We start from the raw sequence: 16692 nt of genomic DNA on the forward strand, positions 1-16692 counted from the left end.
GGCCCTGCCCCCCGACCAATCGGAGGCGTGGAGGGTGATGACGGCCCCGCCCCCGACCAATCTGAGGCGTGGAGGGTGATGATGGCCCCGCCCCCCGACCAATCGGTGGCGAGGAGGGTGGTGACCTCAGAAATAGTCCCTGCTCAGCCCGCTATAGAACCTCACTGAAATGGTTACAGAAAAAGGTATCGGCTTGGAACGGCTCTACCCGTCTCAGCCCTAATGCAAAAGCGCAAAACGGGTAGAACGAAGCGAAGGTGATACTAGTGCAAAAGCGGCAAATGAGCAGAGACGTGACACGTGTCCGTCTGAGTTGATTAAAGACCTTATCTTCAGGTTCTGAAGACTCTTGAGGCAAAGTGTTGAATGTTTAATTTCCTCTGATTGGATAATCACATTCACACCCTTGACCCAGTCTGGATGACGACGGTGACTAACGATAACGATAGAAGCAACTGCTCTCTACACAGGGGAATGTGGGCTTGGAACAGGAATACAGAATACCACAGTGATTTTTTTTTTTTTTTTTATATTACAAAATTAATATTGTTCTTTTTAAATTCTTTAGTGCCCCTTTGGAGGACCATTTTTCATTTTCCGTGCATGTCTAGAAAAGGTTTCTCCAAAAGTGTGCACTGGAGTAACTTATGCAGTAACTTGGCATTACTTTCGCTGATGTCTTTAACAACCTCTTACTAACTTATCATATACTGCCAACTAAACTTTTGTGGATTTTTAAAAATTATTTTTAAAACATTCATCCATAGACCCGACCCTTGTAATTTTAAGTCTGTTAGCTTTGTGCCAACTTGGCATCTTTAGCAGAGCAACGGCAGCTGATTAGACGGGCGACTGACAAGTGATGCTTTCTACTTCAGGTGAGTCAAGTACCAAATTTCCGCGCTACAACTTGCACTTAAAATCCTTAATTTTCCTCAGAAAAATCCACAGCGTGTCCTATAATAAGGGGTGCATTACGTATGAATTTTGTTGTGCTTACTGGCCTCAAACCAACTTTATGTGGAACACCGCACTCAAATCTGTCCAAATGTTTCAGTGAGACTTTGGTAGCGACGAAGCCGCTCCGCTTGATTGGTTGTCAGACCAGTCAGCTGATATAAGGACGTTGCATTAAAATCAGTCCTTGGTTGGATACGGGTTGCAACGTCAGACATTAGACAATGTTTTATCATGACCCTTATAGCCTGCTGCTCCTGATGTATATCTGATGTATAAGTGCATCTACTTGTATATATGTATATAAGATGTATAAGTAGACCCGGTCATTGATGTCGCGCTTTATAATGCGGTGCAACTTATGGCCCCATAAATAGTATTAAGAGTACATTAACCTTGTTGTTCATTTATAAATCATGGGGCTGTCTGTGAAATACTAAAAAATGTGGTCAAGGATAAGAGTAGACTTTACAGCTGCTCAATTCTGGAGGGAAAAAAAAAAAAAAAAAAAAGAACTGCACATTTCTTTACTATTCTTTTATTATCTATTGATGCAGTGTTTTTACAGGCTCAAGACCTTTTTAGTCTAGCTTATAACTGAATTTTATTTTATTAGTGTGGTTTAATTTATTGTTATTTAGTTATTATTTTAATTGTCTGCTTGGCCTGTGGGGTTGTTGCCGTGGCGATGGGGAGTCCTGCACCGCAGCCATGGCTGTGGTGGGGCCGTTACCGTGGTAACGGCTCTGACCTGGGCCGTTACCGTGGTGACGCCCTCATTGGTCATTGGTGGGGGCTCCTGGTGTGGATAGATGCCCAAGAGATTGTTCCTCACCTCAGCGTCAAGCCAGAGCTTTATTTATTTATGTATCTATTTATTTATGATGTTTGTGATTATGTTTTCATGCCTATGGGTATTAAAGTGAGGAAGTGTGTGAAAATGACCACATGTGTTTTTAACCATGAGTGTGTAAGTTGTTCTGTTAAAATTTGATTTTATTATGTAAAGCACTTTGCGTTACTAATGTATCAAAAGTGCTTATATGAATAAAGTTTGGTTTGATTTGATGTTGGTACATGTGGCCAAATCCCTTCATGCAGTGGCCACGGTTACATGATGTTTTTTTAATTCTGAATTCATTATTCCGAATTAAATAATTCCGAATTAAACTATTTTCCTTCGAGTTTACATGGAAATAGTAATTCTGAATTGAGGTTTACATGGAAAACACGTTTGATGGTCTTTCTCCAATTCCTCTTCAGGTCTGGGGGTTAGGAAGGTTCTGATTCCAGAGTCCCTGACCCTGCACCCCAACCTGGGACTTGCTGATTGGGCCGGAGCTTCGGGAGCTGCGTGCTGGCCTGCAGTCCCCACCCCTGGTCATCCCGTTGCTGCTTCCACCTGCCTGCTGTGCTGTTGCCGTCCCTGACCCACCAGTCTGGCCCTCGGCAGGAGGGTCCCCCCTTATGAGCCTGGTCCTGCTCAAGGTTTCTTCCCTCCTAAAAGGGGAGTTTTTCCTTGCCACTGTTTGGCTTAAGGTTTTTCTCCCACTAGGGGAGTTTTTACCTGCCATTGTTTATGTAATAACTGCTCGGGGGTCATGTTCTGGGTATGGGTCTCTGGAAAGCGTCTAGAGACAACTCTGTTGTATTAGACGCTATATAAATAAAATTGAATTGAATTGAATTGATTGGATAGGGGAGCGGACCGGAAGTTAAACTACCGGAAGAAAAACAAACTTAGCCGCTACAACTTTGAAAAGTTTCACTCCATCTGTTCTTTTAATTATTTCCAGGTCCTCCAAGCTATTTATTAAATAAATGGTCTCTGCTATTGACCAGCGTTTACTGCGTGCTGCCATCTTGAAACTTTGTTTGAAAACCAGCCCAGCGCGGAATATAAGCGTCATGGAGACAGACGGGCGAGGGAACGAGCAGAAAGAAAGACCGGAATTAATTTAAAGAGGAATGAGTGTATACATGATCGCAGGATTATTCTATTCGGATTTAAAATCGGAATAAACCAACCACTTACTTCGGAATTAAGTCTAATTCGGAATGGCCATTTTTATTCGGAATTAGGTGTTTACATGGTAATTTTTACTCATTTTAAGTCAGATTTAATTAATTCTGAATTAAAGAGGAATTAAACTTCCCATGGAAACGCACTGAATGTGTCAACGTCACTGAAGAAAAGAGCAGATTCCTGTACTAACTGAACAAGGGCTGCAGGTAGCAGGGAATGTTGCAAACGTGCAGAGAACACGCTGCTTTGCTTAGGTTTATCATACACAGTTATATCTCCATATGAAAAAACAGGTCACGTTTCATCCAATTTACTTTGAGCTGGAAAAACTGGATGAGAAGGAGCAGTTAGTGAGTAACTCAGTGTTTCCCCTACCATTATATAGGCCTGGCGGGGCCGCCAGGCCAACGAGACCCCCCGCCAGGCCTAAAAAAAAAAAATCAATGATCATTTACGTTTAGGAGCCTCTGCAGCGCTGTTCTGCAATGGGAGTCAACCTGCTTCCTAGTAACGCTGCTGAAAGCGCGGGCACATTATTATATATTATGGCATGTATAGAGTTTGTAGCTAGCCAAAAAAAAAAGAAAAAATATGGCGGGCGACAGACAACATGATATAAAGAAATGTTTCTGCAGGTCCCTGTGTTTGTGTTTGCATGAGACGCTGCAGGGAAGCATGAAGGAAAACACCGCCCGACGACACACCAGGCGTCCGCGGGGTCCTGGCGCCAGCCATGTATGAGCGTCTAGGCTGATTTATGGTTCTGCGGTACACCAACGGCGTAGGGTACGCGGCGACACGCACCGTACGTACGCTTCGCTGTGTACCCTACGCCGTAGGCTCTGCGTTGGTGTACCGCGGAACCATAAATCAGCCTTTACCGTTGCTGACACCGGTCCGACTGGTGACCCAGTAAAAAACAACGCAAAAACATCTGGCTGGGATCCCAAATGGCTTAATAACCATAAATACAGCCTTTGGTTGTACCACACTCCCCATGGTAAATTTCCAATTTGTTGTTTAGCTTACATTTTTGTTCTGATTGAGCTTCTTTTTTTGGTAAGCAATAATGATGAAAATAACACAGACAATAGATTGTCTTTCCAGTAAAACCACTAAAGGTTCATTTTTTTCCCCAGTCAAATGCATGTAACTCTGTTATAACAAAACGGGTAAAACAAATCTACAATGTTTAAATTATTTATAACTGATATAATCTCAATTGTGAATAGGGATGTTTTGTCACATATGCCGTCAGCACAAGTGGCCCGTTAAAAGAAGACCATCCCAGAGGGTTTTCATAGAGATCCCTCTGAAATATCTAGAAAAGATGTGCTCAATGCTCGTATAGGTCAGACCTTTCTGGCCCACGACACTTTGGTTAAAGGTTAGATTAAATCTTATTATTTCATTGAAGTGATATCATTCAGCAATATAGGCCTACAATGATTTTTAATGTTAAACTTTGTTATATTGCTACATGTCCAATATGCCGTCCCACGCGCCTCGTCTGTTTAGGATTTTTTCGGTGGGTACCACCGGGCCTGAAAAAAATTCTAGGGGAAACACTGTAAATGTTTACCTTTTGTGATGCTCCGTTCAGGAGCCCTCTGTCCCATAAGGCTTTGTTCCCCGTGGGGTCTTCGTCCACGTCGTCGCTGGTGTTGGGCGGGAGACGCACCTGGGAGAGCAGGGACAGGAACGGGACTGGTGTGAGTGCAAGTTGGAAAGGGTGGACGCCCTGCTGACACATCCCTCCTCCAGAAACTTACGATGCTGATGTTTCCAAACTTATCGGCAGAGGCCATGGTGTCGTAGTCCAGCAGGCAGGCCGTCGTCACCCAGCGGGGATACGTGTCATCGGCAAAGATGATGAGCTGGTTCTCGTTGCGTCGATACCGAACCCAAAACAGACTCTCCTGAACGTCTGTCACAATTACCCGCTGGCCAATGGTGTGGATACCAGTCACAATGGTGGGGACGTGCTGTAGGAGAGAAGAAATCAACAGTGAAGAAAGAAGAAAAAGAAAAAAAAAAAAAACTTTAAAAAAAGTTTTAGGCCTGTGTTGAAAAAAAATAAAATAATCAATTTTCCAATTCTAAATCGATTCTCATATTATTCCTAATAAGTCGATTCATATGTCTAAAGATTGATTTTTTTCATCATTACATTACAACTTTTGGGGTTTTTTTTGTTTATGCCCAAAAAAGGAATGTTTTGTTGGACACAAGAATAACTGGTGCCATGTTTTTGCCTTTAAATATGTTTAAAAAGATATGAAAACAAGGTTTTCAGTTATAATTGCATAAATTGTCTACATTTCATTACTTTATATACTGTCTTGGGGAACATTTGCATAAAATGCTCAAAACCAAATTCTCAAAAATAAAAAAACGAAAAACACCAAAAATGGAAAAAATTTGAACGGAATGTGGGAAAAAATTAAAACGATTTCATAAGCAGGGATTAAAGCAAAAAAAACATTTTTGACTGAACATTTTTTTCAGGCCAGTTCATATTCCCCCTCCATCTCTGCGCTGCACCACTTTAAGAATGGCCCCTTTTCTGCCGTGCGGTCGCTTCCCAAAGGTTTCAAGTAAAAAAGTTAAATGCTCTATTAGCCCTTCTGTTTTCTGTTTTTTATCACCATTTAATTCGATCCGATATTGATGTGAATTAGTGTTATTAAATATGTTTTTTGAGCTGTTGCCTGAATTATACGACTGTAAAATAATTAGTGAAATAATAATTTCACAATTTCACATTATTGTGAAATAACTTCAAAAATAAATAACTCAAATGGATCCATTTAAAGTGCAAAAAAGAAGGAAACTGCTAACGCCTTTAAACTGCTGACGCCTCTAAAGCAAAGCTCCTACAGAACCAGTCATGTTCATGTGTTACCTTGTTCTCACACTAAAGCAAAGCTCCTACAGAACCAGTCGCGTTCATGTGTTACCTTGTTCTCACACTTGCGAAGCAGCTTCTTCTTGCCCAAGTCGTAGATTCTCAGAAGTTTCCCAACTCCGACCAGGACTCGTCCCTGGAACGGTGCGATAGCCAACGGTACATCCTCTACTGGAGTCTGGAAATTCATAAAATAAAGTGAATTTAGGTTAAGATATAGTTCAATGGAAACAAAATAAGCTGATATTTCTTAAGAAGCTGGTGAGATCATTTTAAAATGGAGCCAAAGTGTACATCCATTTCCAGTTTTCAGAGTTAAGTGGCAGTTTGCTTTTTTCCCCCTTTAATTATTGTCTTATTATCAAAGCTTCTTTACAAATGCAATTAAGTGAGGATAAATTATTTAACTGCTGCAATGAAATTTAAAATCAAGGACTGGTGCAAAATGTTGCACGCATACACAGATCATTTTCAGGAGCACCAGTGAGAAGCGACAGCCTGGAGTCATTCATTATCAATTCATTCATGTTTAAGGTTAATCCTACCACAGACAGCTTTTTATATATATATATATATATATATATATATATATATATATATATATATATTTTTTTTTTTTTTTTATTAGGAGATAAGGCACAGTAGAGCAGGATCTATTACATTTGCATTGAGTATCATATCATTTCAGTATGCATGGATTAAAGCCAAAAAAGTCAATCAGGGGGCAGAGACTGGAGAGAGTGGAAGAATGTAAGAAAAGGCCATCTATTATAAGATTTGTTAGAGCTACCTTTCACTGAGTATCTGATCTTTTCCAGCTTCAGAAAAGACATGGTATCGTTCAGTCACTGAGTTAGGGTTGCCACCCGTCCCGTAAAATACGGAATTGTCCTTTATTTGAGAAAAAAATGTTGCGTCCCGTATTGAACTAATACGGGACGCGATTTGTACTGTATTTTCATTAACTTTTACACCATATTCTAGTTGAATTATTGAAATAAATTAACTTTTACACCATATTCTAGTTGAATTATTGAAATAAGTTAACTTGTACACCATATTCTAGTTGAATTATTGAAATAAATTAACTTTTACACCATATTCTAGTTGAATTATCGAAATAAATTAACTTTTACACCATATTCTTCACCTGTAGGCTATATTATACATTTGGGCTGATGTGGACATACATAGCATAGGAGGCTATTTCAGTTGCTAGTATGGTTGGCTGTCTGTACAGTCATGAAAGTTCAATGCTATTAAAGCACTTTAAACTTTAAATCAAAGAATTTTGTTTTAGTTTAGAAGTTTTGGGGCTTTTTTTTGGCTCCTGCGCTGCTGAAATCAGGGCGTCCCTTATTTCTATTTCTGAAAGGTGGCAACCCTACACTGAGTACTGTAGTACTAGAGTACTCTAGTGGCACTTTTGCACTAGGACTTACTTGGCCCGACTCGGCTCGGCTTTACACGGCTCCACACGTGTGTTTTCGCACTGCCAGGGGAGAAGTGGGGGGGTGGGGTGAAGCTGCTGTGACGTACTCGATTGCGCAGCACCTTTATTCATGTCGGCGCAGATGAGAAATCAGCTGGAGCCGGGAGCGGCTGAGAAAAAAACAGCCTGTCTACATCGCTTTTTTTAATTTTTTCTCGACAGCCACCAGGTTTATGAACATCTGCACCTCAGAGTTGGATGGTGATCCAACAGACGTTTTTGCTGTATAATAAAATCGCCGCGAGCCGCTCTCGCGCTGACTCCCGCTTCCTGATTCAAACGTTTGACGGCCCCGCCCCCGACCAATCAGAGGCGCGGCGGGTGGTGACGGCCCCGCCCCCGACCAATCAGAGGCGTGGAGGGTGGTGACGGCCCCGCCCCCCGACCAATCAGAGGCGTGGAGGGTGGTGACTAGGGCTGAACGATTTTTGAAAATAATCTAATTGCGATTTTTTTCCTCAATATTGCGATTGCGATTTAATATGCGATTATTTTTTTCAAGGTCCTGTTCTCATGTATTTTTCAACTACACAAGCAATAAATCAGTCTGTTTTATAATAAACAATGCCAGATTTATTTAAAGCACAGATTACAACAATAAAGAAAACAAATTTGTGCCTTTACCTCTTTAACACGTCTACACATGGGTCGTTCTCTCTGAACCCAAACCGGGTTAAACTTTAGCCAAAACGAGGCGTAGTTTAATAGAAAAACACAGAAAAACTCCCACAGGGAACAAAAAACCTTCCTCACAGGCAGTACTCGAGTTGTAAAAAAAAAAAATCAGGGGGGATGGTGGATTTTATCATATGGGGACAGATAATTTGTGCTGATTACAAATAATAAAATATATAACAAATAATAGCACTGACCTGCAGAAATACTGCAGGAATGACATAGCAGCAGTTAAATGCAGCCTTCTGTAAGCTTTAAATATCCACTGGGCTTACATTAAATACATCAAAACACAACAATAAAAAACAGTTTTCTGAACTTATCAATATGACTCTGTCCTTCACAGGATAAGTAAAATGGATCAATGCAAAATCTTAACAAGAATATTTGTCTTATTTCTAGTTAAAATGTCTCATTTTAGTAAAAAGAAATCTCATTACACTTAAAACAAGACTCATCACTGGAAAAAACAAATATTTTCACCCGTTTCAAGTAGATTTTCACTTGAAATAAGTGGAAAAATCTGCCAGTTGAACAAGATTTTTTTGCTTGTAATAAGAAGATAAATCTTGTCCCACTGGCAGATTTTCCTACTTATTTCAGGTGAAAATTTACTTGAAACAGGTGAAAATTGTCAAGTTATTTTTCTGGTGATGACTCTAAATGTTGAAATAGCAGTAAAACCACATTCATTGATGAAATGACATAAGCACTTTTTTTCTCTGCCGGCAACGTGACCAGATCCCGTGACTGGTCAAATCGCAGCCTTTGCGGTTAGAAAATCTCGTTTTATCACATCGCGATATTATCGCAAATGCAATTAATCGTTCAGCCCTAGTGGTGACCTCAGAAATAGTCCCGGCTCAGCCCGCTATAGAACCTCACTGAAATGGTTACAGAAAAAGGTATCGGCTTGGAGCGGCTCTACCCGTCTCAGCCCTAATGCAAAAGCGCAAAACGGGTAGAACCGAGCTAAGGTGATACTAGTGCAAAAGCGGCATAGGTACTAGTACTAGAGGAGCCTTCGTGAACTTCCAGTGGAGAAGGAGGTGGCGTCTCGCCAGTAAGGAAGTAAAAGCTAAAATGTGTAGTTGAGTTGAAGTAAACCGGCTCTGGTTCCTCTGGGAGCCCGAATACGGCAACATGGGGGGAGACTTTTATATTCACTGAAAGTATTTTTGACATAGTGTCAAAATAATTCAACCAAAAGTGAGAAAGTAGCGGGCAAGAGGAAAGCATATGGGTTAGATTGCAGGATGAGGCACGACATTTGTCCACAGACAGCTTTAAGGAAAAAGGGATTGCAATGAAGCCAGACAGGATGGGATGTCTGCAAAGAGAAATTGTTCTCACTTTGGTCTTTTTGTGCTCCAATAAAACGCACTTACTCTAGACTTGAGTAAAAGCTGCTTATTCTGACCTGTCAGACAGATATCTGCTTAGATAAACATCTGCACTCGTTTCTAAGTGATTAAACTAAAGAGACAAGTCTTGGGTGCTTCTTAAAATGGTTAACCTTTAAAAGAGCTTAAAAAATATTTAGCTCTGACTGTCATGATATGGAAAACAGAATTTAAAGTTTAACTTGGCTGAGTGACAGATGTGCTCTGTTGAATCTCTGTAGTTGTCCATGACAAATACTGTTCTGCCTCAGATCCATATGCTCCGATGACGACGGTCCATTTCCTTCCTTTGAACTCTGCACAACATGCCTTTTACAAACCTGTTTTTTGCAGCACCTGGATAATGCTAAAAGGTATCAGGAGGGTTTAGCTACAAGGCAAAGTAAGAAAGTGATACACCAGCACAAAGGAAAAGTATAAAAGGAGTCAACCCGCAACAGCAACTTCATCACACTAAATTTCCAGATGTGCCGTACAAGCTATCAAAGATCTAGAGACACAGCCGATGAGAAAAAAGCCTGGGTAATTATCAAGAATCTGTCTTAAACTGAAACTGGCAGCAGACTTGTGAAAAATCTAGTCCAGAAACACTCAAATTAAACCCACTTATTCAATATGTAGTTGCAGAGAAAACTAAAGAACTTTTTTTTAGTCCACTACCAGTGCAGGCACACATCCAGGCATGGCTTGGATCCCTACTGGCAGTAACCCGGAGGAGAGAGACCGCCCTAAACCCACCCAGGGACAGCAGAACGGCTGCTGGCCCCCATGGCCCCGATGGCCTCCCTGGACGAAACACTGAAAACACGTCTTCAGCTGCTCACCCTTGTGTTCGTCTCCATTTTCAACCTTTTCCCCGTTTTCCGGCGTGATCCAAAAGGTCTACTGTCACCCCAATCATCCCCCCAAAAAAGACCAGTACTGCACGTGTAAATAAAAAGCGGCAGGAAGCACCTGTACCTGTCTCTGTGGTTACAATGTGCTGATCAAGGACTTCCATCTGCTCTCCCTGACCAATTATTTTCAATCTCTCAAGTTCACTCACTGCATGAAAACAGGAGTCCCGTTGATGCTGTAGACCCGTGATTCCCAACCCCCGGTCCCCGGACCGGTACCGGTCCGTAGAGTCGTTACTACCGGGCCGTGGAATGGCTTGTGTTCCGATCATAATTAGGGCTGCAACGATTCGCCGACGTTGTCGACAAAAAAGCGATAATCAAAATTGTCACCAGACGTTTTTTTTCCCAATGGAGTGAGGCATCTCACCTCACTTCACCTCATACAATCTCTGCCCAGAGCCGCGCTGCAGGACGTCTCAGCGGAGCCTTTTTTTTTTTTTTTTTTGCGCCCTCCCAGCGCAGCTGCGTGTAACAAAACTTCAAATGTTCGGGAGCATTTTAGCCTGGATACGGCGAATAAAAGAACACTTGCAAGTAGGGTTGCCACCCGTACCGTAAAATACGGAATTGTCCTTTATTTGAGAAGAAAATGTTGCGATTTGTCCCGTATTTTCATTAACGCCCCATACACACGTCTGTCACACACACACATCAACACTAAATTGATCAATAATAACACAAATAAAACACAGGAAACATTAAGTCCAGCAAAATCTTTGTGGCGGACCTGCTGCGTCTGTGCCCAGATCTTTCTATGTGCCAGACAGCGCTGCGGGGAGGAATCGGGCTTCACTTCCAGGTAGGGGTTGGGAATTGGAATTAAAAGTTCCGTATTGAACCAATACGGACATATATTATGCCAGGCCCGGTTCTACGAGGGTGCATAAGCAAGCATTGCACCCTCAGTTTGTGTTTGCGTGCTCAGTTGAAAAGACGAAAAGAAAAATAAAAGAAAAAATCGTTAAGCCTGATTTATGGTTCCGCGTTAAATCGACGGCATGGCTACGGCGATGGGTACGCGTGCGACGCGCACCGTACGTTCGCGTCTCCGCGTATCCTACCCCGTAAACTCTGCGTCGGTGCAACGCGGAACCATAAATCAGCCAGTGTCCGTCACTCATCTCCGTGCAGCAGTTACCTGCAGCAGCAAGACGCTGCTCTCTGATTATGGCTGACAGTTTATGAAAGCCCCAAATAAAAGAATAATTAGAGAATATTTTATGAAATCAATAAACAATTCCATCATCAAAATTATAACATAGGTTCAAAATATCATGCTTTGCATGTAATAAGACTAGGTAATATATTAGTTTCACCTTTTAAGTTGAATTATTGAAATAAATTAACTTTTACACCAAATTCTAGTTGAATTATTGAAATAGATTAACTTTTACACCATATTCTAGTTGAATTATTGAAATAAGTTAACTTTTACACCATATTCTAGTTGAATTATTGAAATAAGTTAACTTTTACACCATATTCTAGTTGAATTATTGAAATAAGTTAACTTTTACACCATATTCTAGTTGAATTATTGAAATAAGTTAACTTTTACACCATATTCTTCACCTGAAGCATTTTTTTGTCATATAATTTCAGCCAAAACTTGTTTAAATCTAAATGTGTTTCTTTGAGTGGCAGCCCTGTCATGGCTTGGCGGACAATAAGTTCTGGTACCCGACTGGACTGAACAGCGCCATGCACAGGTGCTGTATGCAGGTTAGGTACAGTCAGCTGCAGAGATGAGCGGACCTCAGCAAACCTCCATGAGCCGTTTCTTTACTGGTTGTTCGAGTAAAAGAAATGGTGATGAACAAGTGGAAAATCCTACCAAAAAGAAAAGCAAAAGCTTTAATCGCAAGTACGACATTATGTATATAAAATATGGATTTGTTGCAATTGGCGATTTGGAGGCGCCAAACCCACTATGTATTTTATGTGGAGAAACGCTCGCCAATGAAGCAATGAACCCATCCAAGCTTCAAAGACACTTAAATACAAAACATCCTTCTCTCAAAGACAAACCAGTGGATTTTTTCGAAAGGAAAAAACGTGAGTTAGATTTGCAGAAGCAAGTTTTAAAGGCCACAACATCAGCTAACGTCGTTGCAATGAGGGCTTCATATCTCGTTGCTCACCGGATTGCAAAAGCTAAAAAGCCCTTTACAATTGGAGAGGAGCTAATACTGCCCGCTGCAAAAGACATCTGCCTCGAACTTTTGGGGGAAAAAGCAGCTGGCAAAGTGTCGCAGCGGTCTGGCAATTGAAATAGGCTGTTATTTTCGTAAAATGAGTCGCCACCTGTTGGTGGATAAATATATGCACCTGAAACCATTGTAAAGTTAGTAAAACAATGATAGCCTGCATTTTAAAATGCATTGTTTTTTTCTAAAATGTTTATTAAAATTGACATAAATTGTCAACCGGTCCCTGAGCTTTTTGTTTATACTTCTGCTGGTCCTCGGCATAAAAAAGGTTGGGAACCCCTGCTGTAGACGATGTCCTCCCGTCCCCGCTCACTCACCTGTGGTACCGGCTGTTCTTTCACTACAACTCTGCATTCAACACCATCGTCTGCCTAAGCTGCTAACCGAGCTCAGGGGTCTGGGACTAAACTCCTTACTTTGGGTGCAGAGCTTCTCCACTGACATATTACAGTATGGACGGGCAGGAAATTGCACCTCCGAGCTCCCTACCATCTTAAAATCAGCAAGCCCTGGACATCTCTACACCCACACCCCCCTCCAACATTGTGGTGAACTCTGGGGCTCTCACAACGGTAATGGTAAAGGGAGACAACCTATGTGGAGGTGAGGACAACCTGGATCTGAAGACAACAGAGATTTGCCATCGACTTGAGTGAGATGAGCAGAAGACCTATGGCATCTTATGGTGCTTTTCCACTATTCGACTCGACTCCACTCGCCTTGCCCTCGTTTATTTTCAATACCCAGATCAGAAGTAGGAGGTTGGAGTGAAGCTGCTGTGACCTATTTGATTGTGTATCTAAACGGAGAAGACAACAACACTAAAGATGTTAACCTGGAGGAGATGATAGATGTGCTGCTGGATCTGTGGTTTGTGTTTGATATCAAGTTAAAAATGAGTGAGAGAAGCTTCAAGCAGTGATGAAGAGAGAGCTCCTGGTAGATCTGGTCATTCCTCATCTCCGTCTAGATCCCTTTTTAATTCTCTCCTCAGCACCAGGTTAATGAACATCTGCACCTCAGAGTTGGACCAGAACAGACTTCTGCTGCTGTTGCTGGTTGAATAAAATGAACCAGAATCCGTCAGAGTCTCTTTCTCTGATTCCTCCTCCCGACTCAGACGTCTGACTCCAACCCCCCGACCAATCGGTGGCCTGTAGTGTGATGATGTCAGATACAGCCGACTCAGCAGCTTAGAACCTCAGCAGAATAGATACAGAAAAGTATCTACTCGGCACTAGACCCCTAGTGGAGAAGAACCAAACCGAGTGGAGGAGAGTCAGGCTGAGTAGGGACTAGTGGAAAAGCGCAGTTGCCTCTAATGGCCCTTTTCCACTAGTCCCGCTTCACCTCGGTTCTACCCGCCACGGCCCCGTTTTGCACATTTGCCCTAGGGGCTGAGACGGGTAGAGCTGCTCCAAGCCGATACTATTTCTGTAACGATTCTGGCGAGGTTCTATCCGGGCTGAGCCGGGACTATTTCTGAGGTCACCACCCTCCTCGCCACCGATTGGTCAAGGGGCGGGGGCCGTCATCAAACTACAGGCCCCTGATTGGTCGGGGGGCGGGCCGTCAGACGTTTGAATCAGGAAGCGGGAGTCAACGCGAGGCGACTCGCGGCGATTTTATTATACAGCACAAACGTCTGTTTGGTGATCCAACTCTGAGGTGCAGATGTTCATAAACCTGGTGGCTGTCGAGAAAATTAAAAAAGGGATGTAGACGGGCTGTTTTTTTTCTCAGCCGCTCGCGGCTCCAGCTGATTTCTCATCTGCGCCGACACAAACAAAGGTGTTGCGCAATCAAGTACGTCACAGCAGCTTCACCCCAACCTGCCCACTTCTCACCTGGCTGTGGAAAAACAAACGAGGACAAGGACGGGTGGAGCTGCGACGAGCCGAGCCGGGCGGAGGCGGGACTAGTGGAAAAGTGCCATAAGTGATGCTCACATGGATCCTTTGTGTCTAGTCAACTGCTTGCTGACAAAACTTGCAGATCATTGAATCGCCAGACACGTTACACACGGACACATTCATACACACCCCCAACCGTGCACAACCAGGGTTTTGGATATTTCAGCTTAAATTTCTAAATGTTATATTAGTTCAATGAAGTTCCATCCATCCATCCATCCATTGTCCACCGCATTATCCGAGTCCGGGTCGCGGGGGCAGCAGTCGGAGCAGGGATCCCCAGACTTCCCTCTCCCCGGACACTTCCTCCAGTTCTTCCGGGGGGACTCCAAGGCGTTCCCAGGCCAGCCGAGTGACGTAGTCACTCCAGCGTGTCCTGGGTCTTCCTCGGGGCCTCCTCCCGGTGGGACATGCCCGGAACACCTCACGAGGGAGGCGTCCAGGGGGCATCCTATACAGGTGCCCGAGCCACCTCAGCTGGCTCCTCTCGATGTGGAGGAGCAGCGGCTCTACTCCGAGCTCCTCCCGGGTGACAGAGCTCCTCACCCTCTCTCTAAGGGAGCGCCCCGCCACCCTGCGGAGGAAACTAATTTCGGCCGCTTGTATCCGGGATCCCGTTCTTTCGGTCATGACCCAGAGTTCATGACCATAGGTGAGGGTGGGAACGTAGATCGACCGGTAAATCGAGAGCTTTGCCTTTCGGCTCAGCTCCTTCTTCACCACGACGGACCAATACAATGACCGCATTACTGCAGACGCCGCACCGATCCGCCTGTCGATCTCGCGCTCCGTTCTCCCCTCACTCGTGAACAATACCTCAAGATACTTAAACTCCTCCACCTGAGGCAGGAAGCCACCTTTTTCCGGTCGAGAACCATGGCCTCAGACTTAGAGGTGCTGATTCTCATCCCAGCTGCTTCACACTCGGCTGCAAACCGCCCCAGTGCATGCTGAAGGTCCTGGCTCGAGGGAGCCAACAAGACCACATCATCTGCAAAAAGCAGAGATGAAATCAAGTGGCTCCCGAACCGTACCCCCTCCGGCACTTGGCTGCGCCTAGAAATTCTGTCCATAAAAATAATGAACAGAACCGGTGACAAAGGGCAGCCCTGCCGGAGTCCAACACGCACCGGGAACAGGTCTGACTTACTGCCGGCAATGCGAACCAAGCTCCTGCTCCGGTCATACAGGGACCGTACAGCCCTCAGCAGAGGGCCTCCGACCCCATACTCTCGGAGCACCCCCCACAGGATGGCACGTGGGACACGGTCGAAAGCCTTCTCCAGGTCCACAAAACACATGTGGACTGGTTGAGCAAACTCCCATGCGCCCTCGAGCACCCTGCGGAGGGTGTAGAGCTGGTCCAGCGTTCCACGGCCAGGGCGAAAACCGCATTGTTCCTCTTGAATCCGGGGTTCGACTATCTCCTCTCCAGCACCCTGAAATAGACTTTCCCCGGGAGGCTGAGGAGTGTGATTCCCCGGTAGTTGGAACACACCCTCCGGTCCCCCTTTTTGAAGAGAGGGACCACCACCCCGGTCTGCCAGTCCAGAGTCACTGTCCCCGACTGCCACGCGATGCTGCAGAGGCGTGTCAGCCACGACAGCCCCGCAACATCCAGAGACTTGAGGTACTCAGGGCGGATCTCATCCACCCCCGGTGCCTTGCCACTGAGGAGCTTCCGAACTACCTCGGTGACTTCAGCTTGGGTGATGAATGAATCAACCTCTGAATCCTCAGCCTCTGCTTCCTCGACGGAAGGCGTGTCAGTGGGATTGAGGAGATCCTCGAAGTATTCCTTCCACCGCCCGACGATGTCCCCAGTCGAGGTCAACAGCTCCCCTCCTCCACTGTAAACAGTGTTGGCGGAGCACTGCTTCCCCCTCCTGAGGCGCCGGATGGTTTGCCAGAATTTCCTCGAGGCTGACCGGTAGTCCTCCTCCATGGCCTCCCCGAACTTTTCCCAGACCCGAGTTTTTGCTTCCGCGACCGCCCGGGCCGCAGTCCGCTTGGCCTGCCGGTACCCGTCAGCTGCCTCGGGAGTCCGCCGAGCTAGCCAGGCTCGGTAGGACTCCTTCAGCTTGATGGCATCCCTTACTTCCGGTGTCCACCACCGGGTTCGGGGATTGCCGCCGCGACAGGCGCCGGAGACCTTACGGCCGCAACTGCGGACGGCCGCGTCAACAATGGAAGTGGAGAACATGGTCCA

At 44.5% G+C, this 16692-nt stretch overlaps 1 protein-coding gene across 1 annotated transcript in view; it reads right to left on the reverse strand.

Annotated features, from left to right (window-relative positions):
* sf3b3 (splicing factor 3b, subunit 3) overlaps positions 1-16692 on the reverse strand; it is a 72539-nt gene that overhangs the window by 16513 nt on the left and 39334 nt on the right. The window contains exons 22-24 of the mRNA XM_061722341.1: positions 5944-6069; positions 4756-4968; positions 4566-4664 (exon numbers count right to left, since the gene is read on the reverse strand). Coding sequence (XP_061578325.1) covers positions 4566-4664; positions 4756-4968; positions 5944-6069 — 438 coding nt within the window. The remainder of the gene's footprint in view (positions 1-4565; positions 4665-4755; positions 4969-5943; positions 6070-16692) is intronic.

Source organism: Cololabis saira, chromosome 5, assembly GCF_033807715.1.
Source record: "Cololabis saira isolate AMF1-May2022 chromosome 5, fColSai1.1, whole genome shotgun sequence".
NCBI classification, from domain to species: Eukaryota; Metazoa; Chordata; class Actinopteri; order Beloniformes; family Belonidae; genus Cololabis; species Cololabis saira.